At 49.1% G+C, this 15,477-nt stretch overlaps 1 protein-coding gene across 1 annotated transcript; it reads right to left on the reverse strand.

Moving 5' to 3' along the window:
• Positions 1–10,814: 10,814 nt before the first annotated feature.
• NEFL (neurofilament light chain) lies at positions 10,815–15,210 on the reverse strand. Its single transcript, XM_060653231.3, has 4 exons — positions 13,936–15,210; positions 12,740–12,864; positions 11,961–12,280; positions 10,815–11,389 (listed from the first exon to the last, which is right to left on the reverse strand). Exons 1-4 carry the CDS (start codon positions 14,980–14,982, stop codon positions 11,250–11,252), a joined length of 1,632 nt encoding a protein of 543 aa, XP_060509214.1. The 5' UTR covers positions 14,983–15,210; the 3' UTR covers positions 10,815–11,249.
• Between the last annotated feature and the right edge of the window lie 267 nt (positions 15,211–15,477).

Below are 15,477 nucleotides of genomic sequence, written 5' to 3' on the forward strand. Positions count from 1 at the left end.
CGGATGCTTAACCGACTGAGCCACCCAGGCGCCCCCAAAACAGGGCATTTTTGCTATAAATGCCGCACCCCCCCAGGGCTTAAGGATAGTATATGAATAAATGAATGAATGAATGATAAAAACTTCCTGGAACCCTTACTAGTAGGTGTGGCCTACAATGAGCTCCTAAACATGGCGTCCAGCTCCAGGACCAACACTGGCTGGGGAGGTGGGCTCAGAGGCCTTGAGCTTCTTCTGCACCTTGGCTGCTTCCTTCCATTGGGCCTTCCATACACCAGGGCTGACTCTGCCTGATCCCAGGCCATGCTGAAGCTCTCCCTGGGGCTGATTTGAGATCCAGAGAAACTTCTGGGGTGTGTCTTCCAATCACCTCCTCAGAAGAGGGTGAGACAATATTATACTAATGATTTTCACTTGGATTCTCCCATAAAGGCCCCACAAGGGCCTGAGCGGCCTCAAAGGTCTGGGGGGGAAGGGGGAGTCCCTAAGCTCAGCGCAAAGGGAAGTACCAAAGGGCCTTACCTCACCAGGCCTCCAAATGGAACTGAGGGCTGACCCTCAATATGCTACACAAGTTCTTCCAGCAAAACCGGCTGGGATAATAAGCGAATGTTTCTTGTCTGGCCTTTGGCCAGTGCTTAGCTTAGAACAAGCCAAGGGAGACAGCTGAGCCTCTTCTGGCTCCCTTTTGTTGCACGAAAACGCCATACACCTTCTCTGCCTCCCCCCTCCACACCCAAGAGCGGGAGTGAGCTGCAGATCTGCACCGGTTCTGTTCTTTACTGGAGCGGTTCACACTTAACGTGCACCCGAATCACCTGCGTATCCGGTTAAAAATGCAGGTTCTGGTTCCCTGGGCTCGGGGTGGGGCCGAGGCTCTGCGTTTCTAACAAGCACCCAAGGGACGCAAACGCAGCCGGTCACTCTCCCCTACGGTATCAACACGAGGTCTTACCAAGCCTGCCTGAGGCTGCGCTGCTTTCCCCGGGTCTGGTCCCCTCCCTCCAGTGTCCACCCTCCCCCAACGCGGCACCGCCGAAGCCCCAGAGTCCGGCTTCTTTACAATAAAACCCGACTCCTGAGTGGCTTAAGCTTCAGGCCAGGCCTCCGAGGGAAGAGGAACAATCTAGGGTGACTGCGCTTGCCCCCTTTCCCGGGTCCGGCTTGGGCTCCGGGAGCCAGCCCACGCCCTGGCTGAGACGCCTCTCTGGCTTGCAGAGAAGGACCGGCGACAGAAGTTGCCCGAGAGGCTGCGCTTCTGGCGAGACGCCGGGTCGCGCCACGCCCGGCGACCGCAGTGGGCGCAGTGCCGCTGCGGACCATTCCCGGGTGTCCTCGGGACGCGGCGACCGGGAGAAAGATCGAGCACACGGAGGATTCCGGGCGCCTCCCCCTTTCCCTTCTCCGCCCTCTCGCCCCATCCCCAGAAGGCTGGGCTTCCTGCCGAGAATGTGTGTCACCCAATCTGCTCTGAAGCATTTTAAGTCCTGGCACTTTACCGTTGGCGGGATGAGGTGGGGGCGGGGGTCCCCGTGGCTGGAGGTCGTGCAGTGGCCGCAAGCTGCCCTTTGGCGGAGATCGCTCTCCGCGGGGGGGGGGGGGGGGGAGGGGGGGGGGGGGGAGGGGGGGGGGGGCTTCGGGCTACACGGGGTCCCTGCGCCCCGCTGGCTTCCCCTCCGGGAAGCATCCCCGGGGTGCGCACGTTAACTGAAGCAGCTGGTTAAGAGCCCCCCCCACTCCGCGCACCCCCGGCCCGACCCCAGGTCTCTCCTTGGAAGACGGGGGGGGGGAAGAGCTCTGACCAGCGGCGACGTGAGAGTGAGGGTGGCGTCGAGGCGACCCGAGGGTCGGCTTGCAGTGGGAGAAAAAGTGACACCCGCACTTTTTAGCATTTTGATTTTCCAAAGATTTTAGTCTCCGGTCATTAGATTCTAACAGGTTACTCTGGTTTTGTTCAAAGTGTTCCAAAAAATAGGAGAATGCCACGTATTTTCAGTGTAACTTTAAAACACCCTCAAACGCGCTCTGTTCTTTCTGGAAGCGCACCCGCTCTTGGCTGAGGGGCCCGGATCCTGCGGGGCGCCGGCCGAAGCGGGGGGGGGGGGGGGGGGGGCGTTGGGAGTTGGGGGGGGGGGCGTTGGGGGTGGGAGGAGGGGGGGTGGAGCATCTTGCGGCTACCGGTCCGGTCCTGGGAAGCCGAGGAGGCAGGCTCGAGAGTCTGCAGTTGGACCTTGAGCTCCTCGGGAAGGACGCCCTGCCGGTGGGCGAAAGGAAGTACTTCTTCTTAAATGCTTCTCGGAGTTTGCGCGAAGTGTTGCTGTGCAAGCGTGCAGGGAAGAGGTGCAGGGCTGCAGAGGCTCCTGGCTGCTGCCCCTTGACCCGAAAGACGCCTGCCCCACCCCCTCTCGGAATAACAAACTGAGGAGGGGGCCCAAATAATACCCTACCCCCGCCCGAAATACGCCAGGTTTGTTTAAGGGCTGTGTGTCACCCCGGGGAAAAGTGCCGCAGTGCCGTAGAAGCTGAACTCGGCTTCCACTCCTCCTTTCTGGAGCCTTCGGCCGAGTTCCGGGTGACCGAAGCACTCTCAGGAGGCACCCTGGCCGTTTTCTAATTTCCAGTCTTCAGTGGGGCTGGAAGGAATTGGGGACAGGCACAAAGTGACAGGGGGAAATAGGAAACCAGCTGAGTCTCTGGCTCCTGGATCTTTCCCAGATGCTCCTACCAAGTCCCTAAAGCCACTAAGGCCCTCTGGAGATTTGGTTCACGCTCTCAGGTCACGGCCGCACGCGCATTCTTGCACTAAGTGCAGCAGTGTGCCCTCGGAACCCGGCCAGTCCCCGGGCCACCTGACTAACACATTGTGCCTGTGCCTGGGGAAGGTGGTGCGTTTTATTCTCGCCTCCAAATCGCCCTCTAATTTCACATGTCTGACACCAATTCTTCTGTCTTAAACTGTGCGAATGATTTGGGGCGTGCAGCTGAGACTCTCTCGCACACATATGCTCCCCATTGCGTGCCTCGGCGGGGGAGGGGAGCGCCAGCAACTCTGGATCAGGTGTGCGCATGTGTGCCTGGGTGGTGTAACCTCTGCGAGAGAAAGACAGGGGTTTCCAGTGAATAAATGATTAGAAGCAAACTAACGACTCGGAATGAGTAGGTCGTTTCTTTCTCTCAAGCGAGGGATGATTGGGTAAAACCCCGGAGAGAGTTTTAATACAGGGTTTCTGTCTTTAGTAAAAGGTCAATGCAGAGTAACAGGGGAATGAATATTCGTCTTCCTGCCTCCAAGCATCCTGCTAGCGTTTTGTTTTGTTCCCTTGCTTGTTTGTTTTTTAGTTGTCATATCAGGAAACGGCCTGTACTCCATATGAAATTATACAGATGTCGGTGGTTATAGATTGAAAGAATGGCATGTAGCTAAGAGCAAGGGGGTTCATGGCCATCGAGACACAAATGCAAATGTCTTTTAATAGCTACAAGAAACTAAGACTCATCGGCAGCCTCTGAGGGTTTTTTTGCCAAAGCAACTTCATATTTAAGACTAACTGTAATCAACATGACTTCTGTTTATTTTTTTTAATATATGAAATTTATTGTCAAATTGGTTTCCATACAGCACCCAGTGCTCATCCCAGAAGAACATGACTTCTGTTTAGCAGAAGTGTTTCCTTGAAAATTATGTGTGCCCTATAGCAGAATCTAAGGTGTTAAAAAAAAAAATGTGAAGTCAACCGGGATAGGTTTGACCACCTCAACTTTTATTTTTCTGTCACAACCCACCATAAGTTAGGTACTAGTTGCCTATTTATCCTATTTGACTAAAATAATACATATTTCATTTCCAATGAATTCATTTCATTCCTTAGCTTAGGAAGGCCAAGGCCTTGAAGTATAGCTATCAAGCTTTATAGAAAAATAATATGGGGATACATATCAGGAGCTATTCAAATGCATGTAATACCCTTTTGACACATAATCCCACTAGGGGAATTACGAAAGAAATACTTCAGTAGAGGGGCACCTGGGTGGCTCAGTCTGTTAAGCATCTGACTCTTGGTTTCAGCTCAGGTCATGATCTCATGGTGAGTTTGAGCCCCTCATCAAGCTCTGCAAGGACAGTATGAAGCCTGCTTGGGATTCTCTCTCTCTCTCTCTCTCTCTCTCTCTCTCAAAAGAAATTAAATAAATAAACTTAAAAAAAAAAGAAATACTTCAATAGGACAAGCAGGAAGAAATCCATTGATAAAGATACTCATTGCCAAGCTGTCTATAATTTTCCTGAACATATTTTTAAACTTAAGTTGGGACATCTGATCAATTAAGGACGAGTACAGTGATGAGAACAACAAGAATAAGCTGGGACTGTTTCCGAATCTCTTCAATGGATGATTTATCCATGATAGAAATCATCATCTGCCCACTACCTCCAGTGATCTTCGCCTCTTGATGTCTATTTCCTTTTGTAGTTCCCTCTCAGACTGAATCAGAAAGGCTGGTCTCTGTGACCAAAAGAATACAGTGAAAAGGATGATGCGTCACTTTCAAGGCTAGGTCATAAAAGACATTGCAACTTCTGCCTTGGTTTCTTGGAAGCCTTGCTGGGGGGGGGGGGGGAGGGGGGGCGGTGGATACAGCCACCTGCTGTATCCTAAGGATCCTCAAGGTGGCTCACATGGAAAGACCCACATGGAGTAGGCATCGCCAGCCAAGTCAGTGAACCACCTTGAAGTAGATGCTGCAGGCCTAGTCAAGCCTTCAGATAACGTCAGTCAACATCTGACTACAACCCCATTAGAGACCCAGACCCAAAACGTCCCAACAGTGCTACTCCCAAATTCCTGATCTGCAGAAACTAAGAAATAAGGGGTGATTGGGATTGTTTCAAGCCACTAAGTTTTGGAGTGATTTGTTATGCAGTAATCAGCAGCTAATACTTACAGCATATTTTTTTTTAATTTTTTTAACGTTTATTTATTTTTGAGACAGAGAGAGAGCATGAACAGGGGAGGGGCAGAGAGAGAGGGAGACACAGAATCCGATACAGGCTCCAGGCTCTGAGCGGTCAGCACAGAGCCCGACGCGGGGCTCGACCTCACGGACCGCGAGATCGTGACCTGAGCCGAAGTCGGACGCTTAACTGACCGAGACACCCAGGTGCCCCAATACTTACTGCATATTCATTTGATGAATATTGGGGTGCCTGGGTGGCTCGGTCGGTTGAGCATCCGACTTCGGCTCAGGTCACGATCTCACAGCTCGTGGGTTCGAGCCCCTCGCTGGACCTTGTGCTGACAGCTCGGAGCCTGGAGTCTGCTTCGGATTCTGTGTCTCCCTCTCACTGACCCTCTCCTGCTCATGCTCTGTCTCTCTCTGTCTCCCAAAAATGAATAAACATTTAAAAATTTTAATTTGATCAATATTGTGTAGTTATCAAAAATAAGGTACTGTTTACTACTTTCCCTCTCCAAGTATTCATTGTGTCAGTAAAATAAATCATTCCACATCATGCCGTGTCTGCCGCCACCGTCCTTTACCACCATCTTATCTGGACTAAAACAAGTTTTTTAGTTAGTCTCTCCACTGGGAGTCTTCCTTTCCTAAAATCCATTCTCCATGCAGGAGCCAGCATGGTCCTCATAAGGCAGAAATCAGGTCACGTCACTTTCCCCGGCCTAACCCCTTCAAAACTGTCTTATTGCACAAGGAATAAAATGGAAATTCCTTGGTCTACTAGCCCCTGCATAATCTGGCCTCTGCCCTTTTACTCTCAGCTCTTTTACTTTCAGTCTCATCCTTAATACTCAGCAACGAGCTTAAGGCATTTTTCTGGGTTGAAGCAAGCCCAGCTTCTGCTCTTACTGTTCCCTCTACCTGGAACATTCTTTCCCCACATCACTGCATGTCTGGCTCGAATCCAATGCAACATACTTTTTAAGTAATTTACTTGTTTATTGTCTGTTTACACACAAGCGTGTGCACCCTTACACACACACACGCCACTGTTGCCCCTGAATGCAGGGATATTGTCTGTCTTATGTCTTGTACTTAGAACAGTGCCTGTCACATGATTAATATGAATGGAATGAATGGACAAGCTATGTCTAAATATGCATTAATAGAAGCAAGAACTAAAGAAGAATATATAAATGAAAATAGTGGTGTTTGAATTGATGAAATGTGATTTTTTTTCCATTTTAAATTTGTTTTGAATACTGTTGTTACATTATTTTTTAAAACCCACCATACAGATCATTATCTATGGGGGCGCCTGTGTGGCTCAGTCGGTTAAGCGTCAGACTTCGGCTCAGGTCATGATCTCACGGTTTGTGAGTTGAAGCCCCGCGTCGAGCTCTGTGCTAACAGCTCAGAGCCTGGAGCCTGCTTCGGGTTCTGTGTCTCCTCCTCTCTCTCTGTCCCTCCCATGCTCATGCTCTGTCTCTGTCTCTCAATAATAAATAAACGTTAAAAAATTAAAAAAAAAAAAACGAACAAATCATTATCTATGTTGAAGTAGAAAAGAAAAAGGACTACCAATAGTTACATTCTCGGGATGCTGAGATTTTCTTTCTTCCCCATAATGCTTTACCTTTTGACTTTCTAGCTCATATAATAAGACCTTCGCTGGGAATTTTCTAGAAGACTTTAAGTGAAAATGGCTCCCTTTCATAGCTTGCATAATTCACTGCACTCCATTTTGGTGGACATTTCCCAAAGAGGACAATACTCAGAATTATCTTTTCCCCTTTCAAACATGAATTATGGCTGGACAAATTCTGATATCTCACACTCTGTTTCCAAGAGAGAAAGAATTCTCCATCGTGGCCATATTTATGGAAAGTTCTCATAAACATCGTCAAACCTTTGCCATTCTAGACTTATTTCTTAAAATGCCCACTAAATGCAAGGCACTTTGTTGGATGTTATAGAAGGAAACAAAGACATTTCTTTATTTCATCAACCTTTATCCCCTTCCCAAAGTAATTTGGAATGGCTTACAACAAGAAAGATATGCCAGAGGGAGGAGGGAGAGGAGGAAAAGAGGGATAAAGAAAAGGAAGAGCAGAAAGAAAAATAAACAAGAGAACCAGTTAAATATGAGCAAAACTAGAAAACGATGACCAAATAGAAGAATAACACCATGAGAACCAACATCCCCGAAAGTTGATGATCCTTGAAGATAAACTTCACGTTTATCTCTGTTCACAAAGCCTGGTTCCTGCCTTCCAACAGCTTAAAGGTAAGCAGAGGAATTAAGATATGGACATAAACAATCAAAGGAATTAGAAGCATGAGCATCCCAAGAAACTACAGTGGAACCCTAAATGCAAATGTGCCCCTTGTTTGGTATAAGAACCACATTCTAAAAATTCCTCTAATTCTGTGAAAACACTCAGGCCACGGTCACCTGCCGCTGAAAATCTGCTCTGGTTCCGCAAGGATGCATCCCAACCTGACAGCCAAGGAGAAGCAGTGTGACGTGCTGGTTAAGAGCACAGGCTTCAGGGGTGCCTGGGTGGCTCAGTCGGTTAAGCAGCCGACTTCGGCTCAGGTCATGATCTCGCGGTCCGTGAGTTCGAGCCCCTCGTCGGGCTCTGTGCTGACAGCTCAGAGCCTGGAGCCTGTTTCAGATTCTGTATCTCCCTCTCTCTGACCCTCCCCCGTTCATGCTCTGTCTCTCTCTGTCTCAAAAATAAATAAACGTTAAAAAAAATTAAAAAAAAAAAAGAGCACAGACTTCAGAGCTGACTGTGGGGTTTGAATCCCAGCCCTTCTGCAAACTAGCTGTGTGACCTTGGTCAACTTACCTAACCCTTAGTTTCTCCTCTGTAAAAGGGGGATGATAATCATACTGGACTGAGAACGTTGATGTAAGAAAGGAATTGATGAGGGAACACATGTAACATACTCAGATCAGTGCCTGGGACACAGTGACCTCTCTGACAGCATTACGAAAAATAGTAATAACCAGATTGATTGCTTACCGATTTAATGCTAGGAATGCAACTTTACAGTAAGTTGAGCAATTCCCTTTAAGTGATGGATTTGGGGGGTGAGCATAATAGTTATATATGTATGTTTCTCATTCAGACATTTAGCCTGAACTTCCACAAGTTTTTCAGGCATGTTAAATCATGAATCTAGAAAGAAACTGACACATCAGGCTTTGAACCTTTCCGCAGCTGAATCGATGGAGGCTGGAGTGGGGGTGGGGGTGGGGATATGGCCAGGGCTCCAATACAAGCAACACTAGAATACAGACGAAACGGTGATTCTTGGATCTCTGCTCTTCCCACAAGGTGTTGGAACTGGGGATGGGACTGATTAAATACTCTTGGCTTTCTAGGCATTCTAATCTGTTGAGAAGTTATGAATTCAGTGTCTATTTGTGTTCGCCTACAGTAGGAGCGATGCTAGATGCTGGGGATAAAATGGTGAGCATGGGGTCTGATAGCCATGCTTCTGAAGATCCCATTAGATCTTGAGGGAATTCAGACATTTATCAGAGGATCATGGAAATAGATGCTGATTGCGAGTGTGTAAAAGTCTACAAACTCTACGTGGTCTTAAGCACACATTTAGTAGAGGAATTTAACCCAGGTACGGGAGGCCTCTCCAAAGGAACGACAACTGAACTACAACTGGGCAAGAATGAGGGAAGGAAAGAAGAGTGCTCCCGATGGAGAAATCAGCAAAAACCCTGTGACAGGTGGAGGAACGGAGGACCGGGGTGGTGGGAGCACCGGAAGTAAGGGACAACAGGACCCACACAGCATGAAGTCAGAGAAGGAGTTCGGGGTCAGGTCTATGCAGTCCTTGAAGATCATTTTAAAGACTTTGATTTTTATCTTAAAAGAGATGGGAAACGATTGGAGGATTTTTTTTTAATATTTATTTATTTGGGGGAGAGTGCAGGTAGAGGAGTGGCAGAGAGAGGGAGACAGAGGATCCCAAGCGGATCTGTGCGGACAGACTGACAGCAGCGAGCCAGACGTGGGGTTCGAACTCACAAACTGGGAGATCACCACCTGAGCGGCAGTCAGACGCCCAACCCTCTGAGCCACCCAGGTGCCCCTGAGGGATGTCAATCAAGGGGACGAGATGATCAAAATTTTCCTTTTCAAACAATGGCTTACTGTAGTGTGCCGATCAAAGAAAGACAAGAGGAGACGCTGGGTTTCCTAGGGTGGTGTCCGTGTGAAAGAAGTGTGGATGGGGACACGCAAGATATATAGGTGATTACATCAGGAACACTTGGCTCGCTTAGACCAGAGGGATTGGGGAGAAGCAACGAGAGGTCTGAGGTCATGCCCAATCTCTGGTTTGCAGAATTGGATGAGTGTGGAGTGGGGTCATCAACTGGGGGAAGGGATCCTGAAAGAGCCGTATGGGGAGCAGGAGGGAGAGAGGTACTGACCCATGTACCAAGTTAAAACAAACGTTGTTAAAGACTTCCAGATCCGTTTAGTTTTGGTTTTTCAGTATTTTATTTTGGCACACAGGATAGAATATGGTACAGTGTTCTTCCTTCAAGCAATTCTCAAACCAACCGTTTCCATTTGGCGAAAGTGTTTTACATGTCATTTGCATCTTAGAATTACCATGTGTAGCCTCCCATATTTAATGAACATCAATGTGAAAAGCTTGCCTTCTGAGGCGACTCCAGGTCTTTAAAGAGGCCACTATACTGAGAATCTTCACGGCTCACATCCACGGCGTCAGGATAAATAAATAATTCTACCTATTTGTTCGGTGACAGATTATTTAACCAGAAATAGGTAGTGTGAAGAATCAGATACATTTAAATAAAGACCACTGGGCTCTCAGGTTCGTTAGCTTTTAAAAGTTGTCCAGAGAACAGACATTGAACGGAATTAGCTGACAAAGCAATCGTGTAAGAACAAAAGCAGAACAGCGGATCATCAGTAATTTCATCTACGTTCCACATCAAGTGCAAGTACAAGAGCTTTCATGGCTTTACAGTGAACACGGAGGATGGACAGGGTGTGTGTCTGAGGCCATGTCCAACCAGTTAGAGCGATCGCTGAAATCCAAGCATTTCCCGGTAACGACATGCAGAGCAATGGCACTGTGACATTCTGGCACATCATCTCCTCCCTTTAGTGACAGATAATTAAATTAGCTGTATCTGTAGCTTTTGAAATGCTTCAAATGGGTGCCACTAAATGTTGTTTACTTGAGGCAGTGGAATCAAGCTAACACCACACTGAATCATGAGCTCAGGATTGCAGGCAATACGTTTGCAATGGCAAATAATCTTTGGTACTCTTGCTCTCTCTGTCCAAGTTATACATGGAAAAAAAAAAACTCCTTCTGATTTTATCTACTGCTTGGGTTTCAACTTCTGCTCATGATATTCAGACTATATCAAAATAATGCGGTTATAATAATGGATGGGTGGGATTCATCTTCTATCCTTATCATATTATTAAGTTACCTATTTACCCCAAAAGGTGTGTTTATCATATTACACCATTGCCTCCAAGAAAACCATTCCCAATGTTACACGGTACATTTTACAGGGCAAAGTATATTGCTAATTATAAAAGACAGACCCCAGAAATTCTCATTTACTCAAGTTCATTACTAGCAAAATTTTCGAGGGGAGAGATTTCATGAACGGTCATGACCTAAATGTATCCCTCAGAGTTACCAATCGGGGGGAAAAATGCATTGTAATTGTTAAAATTTGGACATCGTGAAAATTTGGAGGTCGACAGTCCACTTGTATATGCCTTCGACTGGTGCCTTCTTTAAGATATTTTAAGTAAGTCAACAACCACAGCAAGAAATGACATTCAGTGTAACTTTATTTACTATTTATTGCACATAATTCGAGGTCTTTAATTTCTAACCACCAAAGGTTCAAAGGGCTATTTTTACCATGAAGTTTAACATTAACATTAGTGAATTCATTTATTCATGTGTGTGTGTTTTTTTTATTGTAAACATCTGAATTATTCACATTGCCATAGATCCTGAACTCATAAGCGTGGACCATGCACAGGCTGGCAGCGAGCCAGGAAGCCACTCTGCAAGCAAACGGATACTCTGCATAAGGAAAAAAGTCATAGCACAACATTTAAAGTCCAACCTAAGTCATCTCAGAATTATACATATATTGACTTCTTAATTCATATAGTATCTGGAACTCAACTGGTTGGTCGGCGATGGGGTTGACCTGATTTCGGGAGAATTCTTCCTGGAACAATTAAGGAAAGAGGGGCTCAATCTTTCTTTTTAGTGGCTTGTTCCTCCCCAGCACCTCCGTCTTTCTTCTCCTCCTCCTCAGCTTCTTTGGTTTCTTCTCCTTCGTCTTCACCTCCTTCTTCTTCCTCCTTGGCCTCCTCGGATTCTTCCTTGGCAGCTTGAACATAAAGAGAAAGTTTACAAACTCCAAATCTGGGGTATGTCGGTCCACGCCTTTCTGCTAAGGTTCTGTGTGAAAACCCAAATGTCAGAAAGCCCTCCCCCAAATCTCTCAGGTCCACCTCCCCTAACACACACAACGGACCTGATGAACACTGGCCACTAACACCTTCTTCTTCGAAGAAGCCAAAAGGCAAACGCTTATTTAAAAAAACTACTTCTGTTCTCTCGGCCACCCAACCGCCGGGTTAAACAGACTGCTGAAATGTTCACGGGGAATGAAAAGACAGCAGGAGGAGGATATTTTGAAATGCTATTCTCAACAAACTCCCAAGCTGGGCGGAGGGAGATGCGTACCACTGAGAGGGCAACCAATTTGAGAAATCAGACACTGCCTCCATGGCTTGCCGGATAACTAGATAAAAGGGATCATTTAAGATTCTAAAGTCATATACACATGAATAAGACTTCTTGGCATAAGCGCGGCTTCACTTCCCCTTACCCATCTCCTAGCAAATATCCACGCCCTGACTGTACTGGAAGTTGTGGGTATTTCTTTTTTATCATACCTTCTTCCTCTTCGGCTCCTTCCTCCTCCTCAGCCTCCTCCTTCTCCTTCTCCTCCTCCTCAGCTTCTCCTTCAGAGGGGGGTTCGTCCTTGGCTTCCTCGGCCTTTGCAGCCTCAATGGTCTCCTCCACCTCGATCTGCTCCTCCTGGACGTGGCTGGTGTAGTAAGATGGGAAGGAGCGCGCAGACATCAGGTAGGAGCTGGTCTGTAAACCGCCGTAGGCAGATCGGCCAAAGACCTGAGAGCTCTGGGAATAGCCGCTGGTGATGCTTCCCACGCTGGTGAAACTGAGCCGGGTCTCCTCACCTTCCAAGAGTTTCCTGGGAAGGCACGGGAGGATGGGGTTAATGAACAAGAACACAGGAAGTGTGGTGAATTACTTGCCCTATCTGAGCCCACCACGACCCCTCTTCCCCTAATGTCAAAGGGGAGCAGGAGCAGGGCTGGGAATTATCGAAACCTCATGTCTGGGGATGTTGTGCCCGACACCAGGAAAAAGAAAAAAAAAGCAGAAAAACAAGCAAACACACGAACGACAAACAAACTGAAAACAGTCCTGTCTCTTCGATTTAAAGTGTAAGGAGAAACCAAGAGCAGAACTCACGATCCCAGGGTCAAATTCTTCCATATTTGTCTGATAATCACCTTCTTCTTGGAAAAAGCCAAAAAGCAAACGTCTACTTCAAAGGACTAGTCTTGAAGGTTTCTGACTCAATGTGAATGAAATACGATTTTCTTCCTAAAGCTGAACGGCTCCTACCACCCCACCCTGTTTTTACCTGTAAGCTGCAATCTCAATGTCCAAAGCCATCTTCACGTTGAGGAGGTCTTGGTATTCTTTAAGGTATCGGGCCATTTCGCTCTTTGTGGTTCGCAATTCATTTTCTAATTTGTTGATTGTGTCCTGGTGGAGGAAAGGGGGGGGGGGGAAATCTGAGCATAAATCCGATTGCTATCATTTTACTGCAGTACGGCTGCAAAGGCCTAACCTACTTACAACCCAAGTGCACGCCTCAGATAAAATCCCCCCTAAAAGAACTGCCTTTTCTCTTGTATAACCTTTCCTTACTTGGATTAGAAAAACACACAAGCAAACAAATCTAGCTTCAGGAAGCATGAAATGAGAACAAAAAGAAATTTGTTTTTTCATCTGATGGGAGAAAAATTCTTGGTTTCCTTTTCATTATTACAGTCTCATGATCACCGTACAATGCCTGCAAAAATATTTTTCATTGATTTAAAAAACTTGGTTTCACATTCATTAGTCAACTTGACTCCAAAATCACGTGCAAGAAATTACTCCATTTCTTTACACGAGTAGGAAGCAGCTAGACAAGAAATAATACTAATTTCATCTGAAATATTTTCTGGGGATTTACATTACTTTTTCTCCTTCCCAGAAAAGGAAAATCCTTTAAAAAAAGAAAAAAAATGTTTTACTGCGAACATCATTACCTACTACAGTTTGGACTGCATTCCTGTCTACCTGAGGGAAAGGAGTGGTTAATAAAACCAGTCCCTGAAGCATGGTTGGGCACAGGTATCCTTCGGAACTAACGAGAGCTCCCTGCCGAATTTAGTGAGCAGATGGTCCAATCTGTGCCGCAAAGCGACTAGTGGTTGATGAAAGACAGTAGAGAGGCAGGCCAGAGGCAACGCCCAGATCCACCCCTGCACCCACCCCACCCTACCCTTGCAGGGCTGGGCAGCTTTAATGCGGAGTAAATTCAACTGCACCGAACCCGTCCCCTCCGACTGCAGTCGCACCCCCGCCCCCGCCCTCCAAGTGCCCCACCCCTCCCACACAGTCTCCAGGGAGTCAAGTTCTGCTCCCCACTGGCTGCTAGCGGACGCCCCCTCTCTGGCCTCCACTTCCTGGGCGCGCCCTCGACTCTCCACCCTCCCCCCACCCACCCCCACAACTTGCTCCTGCGGCTCCCTCCCCGCCCCCACCGCGTTTTGCACGGTGCGGTACCTGCATAGCACTAATGTCGGCGTTCTGCTTGTCCTCCAGCTCCTGCAGCTGCTTCTCCAGCGCTTCGTTCATGCCCCGGCATGCTTCGATCTCCAGGGTCTTGGCCTTGAGCAGGCGGCGGCTCTCGGACACTTCGTCCTTGGCGGCGCGCACCGCGTCGGTGTTCTTGGCGGCGCTCTCGGTCAGCACCGTGAAGCGGCTCTTGAACCACTCTTCGGCGTTCTGCATGTTCTTGGCGGCCAGCTTCTCGTACTGAGCGCGGATGTCCTTGAGCGCGGCGGAGAGGTCGGGCTTGGAGGACACGTCCATCTCCACGGAGATCTGCGCGTACTGGATCTGCGCCTGCAGCTCGGCGATCTCCTCTTCGTGCACTTTCTTCAGGAAGGCGATTTCGTCCATCAGGCTGTCGATGCGCTTTTCGAGCTCGGCGCGGGCGAGCGCGGCCTCGTCGGCTCCTTTGCGCGCTTCCATCAGCCGGCCCTCGGCGTCCTCGCGGCTCAGCACCTCCTCTTCATAGCGCGCCTGCAGGTTGCGCAAAGTCTCCTCCAGCCCTTCGCGCTCGCCCTGGAGCGCCTGCTTCTCGTTGGTGGCGTCTTCCGCCGCCAGGCGCAGGTCGCGGATCTCCTGCTCGTACAGCGCCCGGAAGCGGGAGGGCTCGGAGTGCTTCTGGCGCAGCACCAGCAGCTCGGCTTCCAGCACCTTGTTCTGCTGCTCCAGCTCGTGCACGCGCTCGATGAAGCTGGCGAAGCGGTCGTTGAGGTCCTGCAGCTGCGCCTTCTCCTGGGTGCGGATCGACTTGAGGTCGTTGCTGATGGCGGCTACCTGGCTCAGGTCGAGGTTCTCGAGACTGGGCATCAAGGAGCCGGAGCTGGACGAGTAGCTGCGGCGCACGGACAGCGAGGAGGAGACCGGCGCGGAGTAGCTGGAGTAAGCGGAGCGCGCGGTGCTGTAGCCGCTGCGCACGCTGGAGATGTGCACCCGGGGCGTCTCCACGTAGCGCCGCTTGTAGGAGGTCGAGTAGTACGGCTCATAGCTGAAGGAACTCATGGTGGCGGTCGGAGCCCCTCCGGCCGGCGGCGGAGATGGGGGCCTACAGAGAGAAGAACGGGGAGAGAGGGAGTGGGAGAGGGGAAGGTGGATGGCTGTGTGCGGCTCGGCGCGGTCCTGCCACCCCTATTTATACGCGGGGAGCATTCTGACGCAGCCTGCGATCGATCACGGCGCGCCGGGCCGGTGGGGGCAGCGCGCTGCTGCAGCCAAGGGGAGGATTCTGCGCAAAAGGGAAGGCGGGGGCGAGCGACAGGCGGCTCCGGGGCTGCGGCGCGCGTCCTTTCCACTTGTATGCGAGGCCTTGGATTTTTTCCTTGCGACCCCCTACCCCTCACTCATTCCCTTCCCCACCCCCCCCCCCCCAGCCTACTTAGTCCTTGACCCGGTATCACTCGAATGACGGGTCCCCAATGGTGGGTCTCCACTCCCCACTGACACCTTAGTTTTCCATATCCACGTACCTAGGAGACACCCTCCCCCCTCTAACTCGCC

Source organism: Panthera onca, chromosome B1, assembly GCF_046562875.1.
Source record: "Panthera onca isolate mPanOnc1 chromosome B1, mPanOnc1 haplotype 2, whole genome shotgun sequence".
Taxonomy (NCBI): domain Eukaryota; kingdom Metazoa; phylum Chordata; class Mammalia; order Carnivora; family Felidae; genus Panthera; species Panthera onca.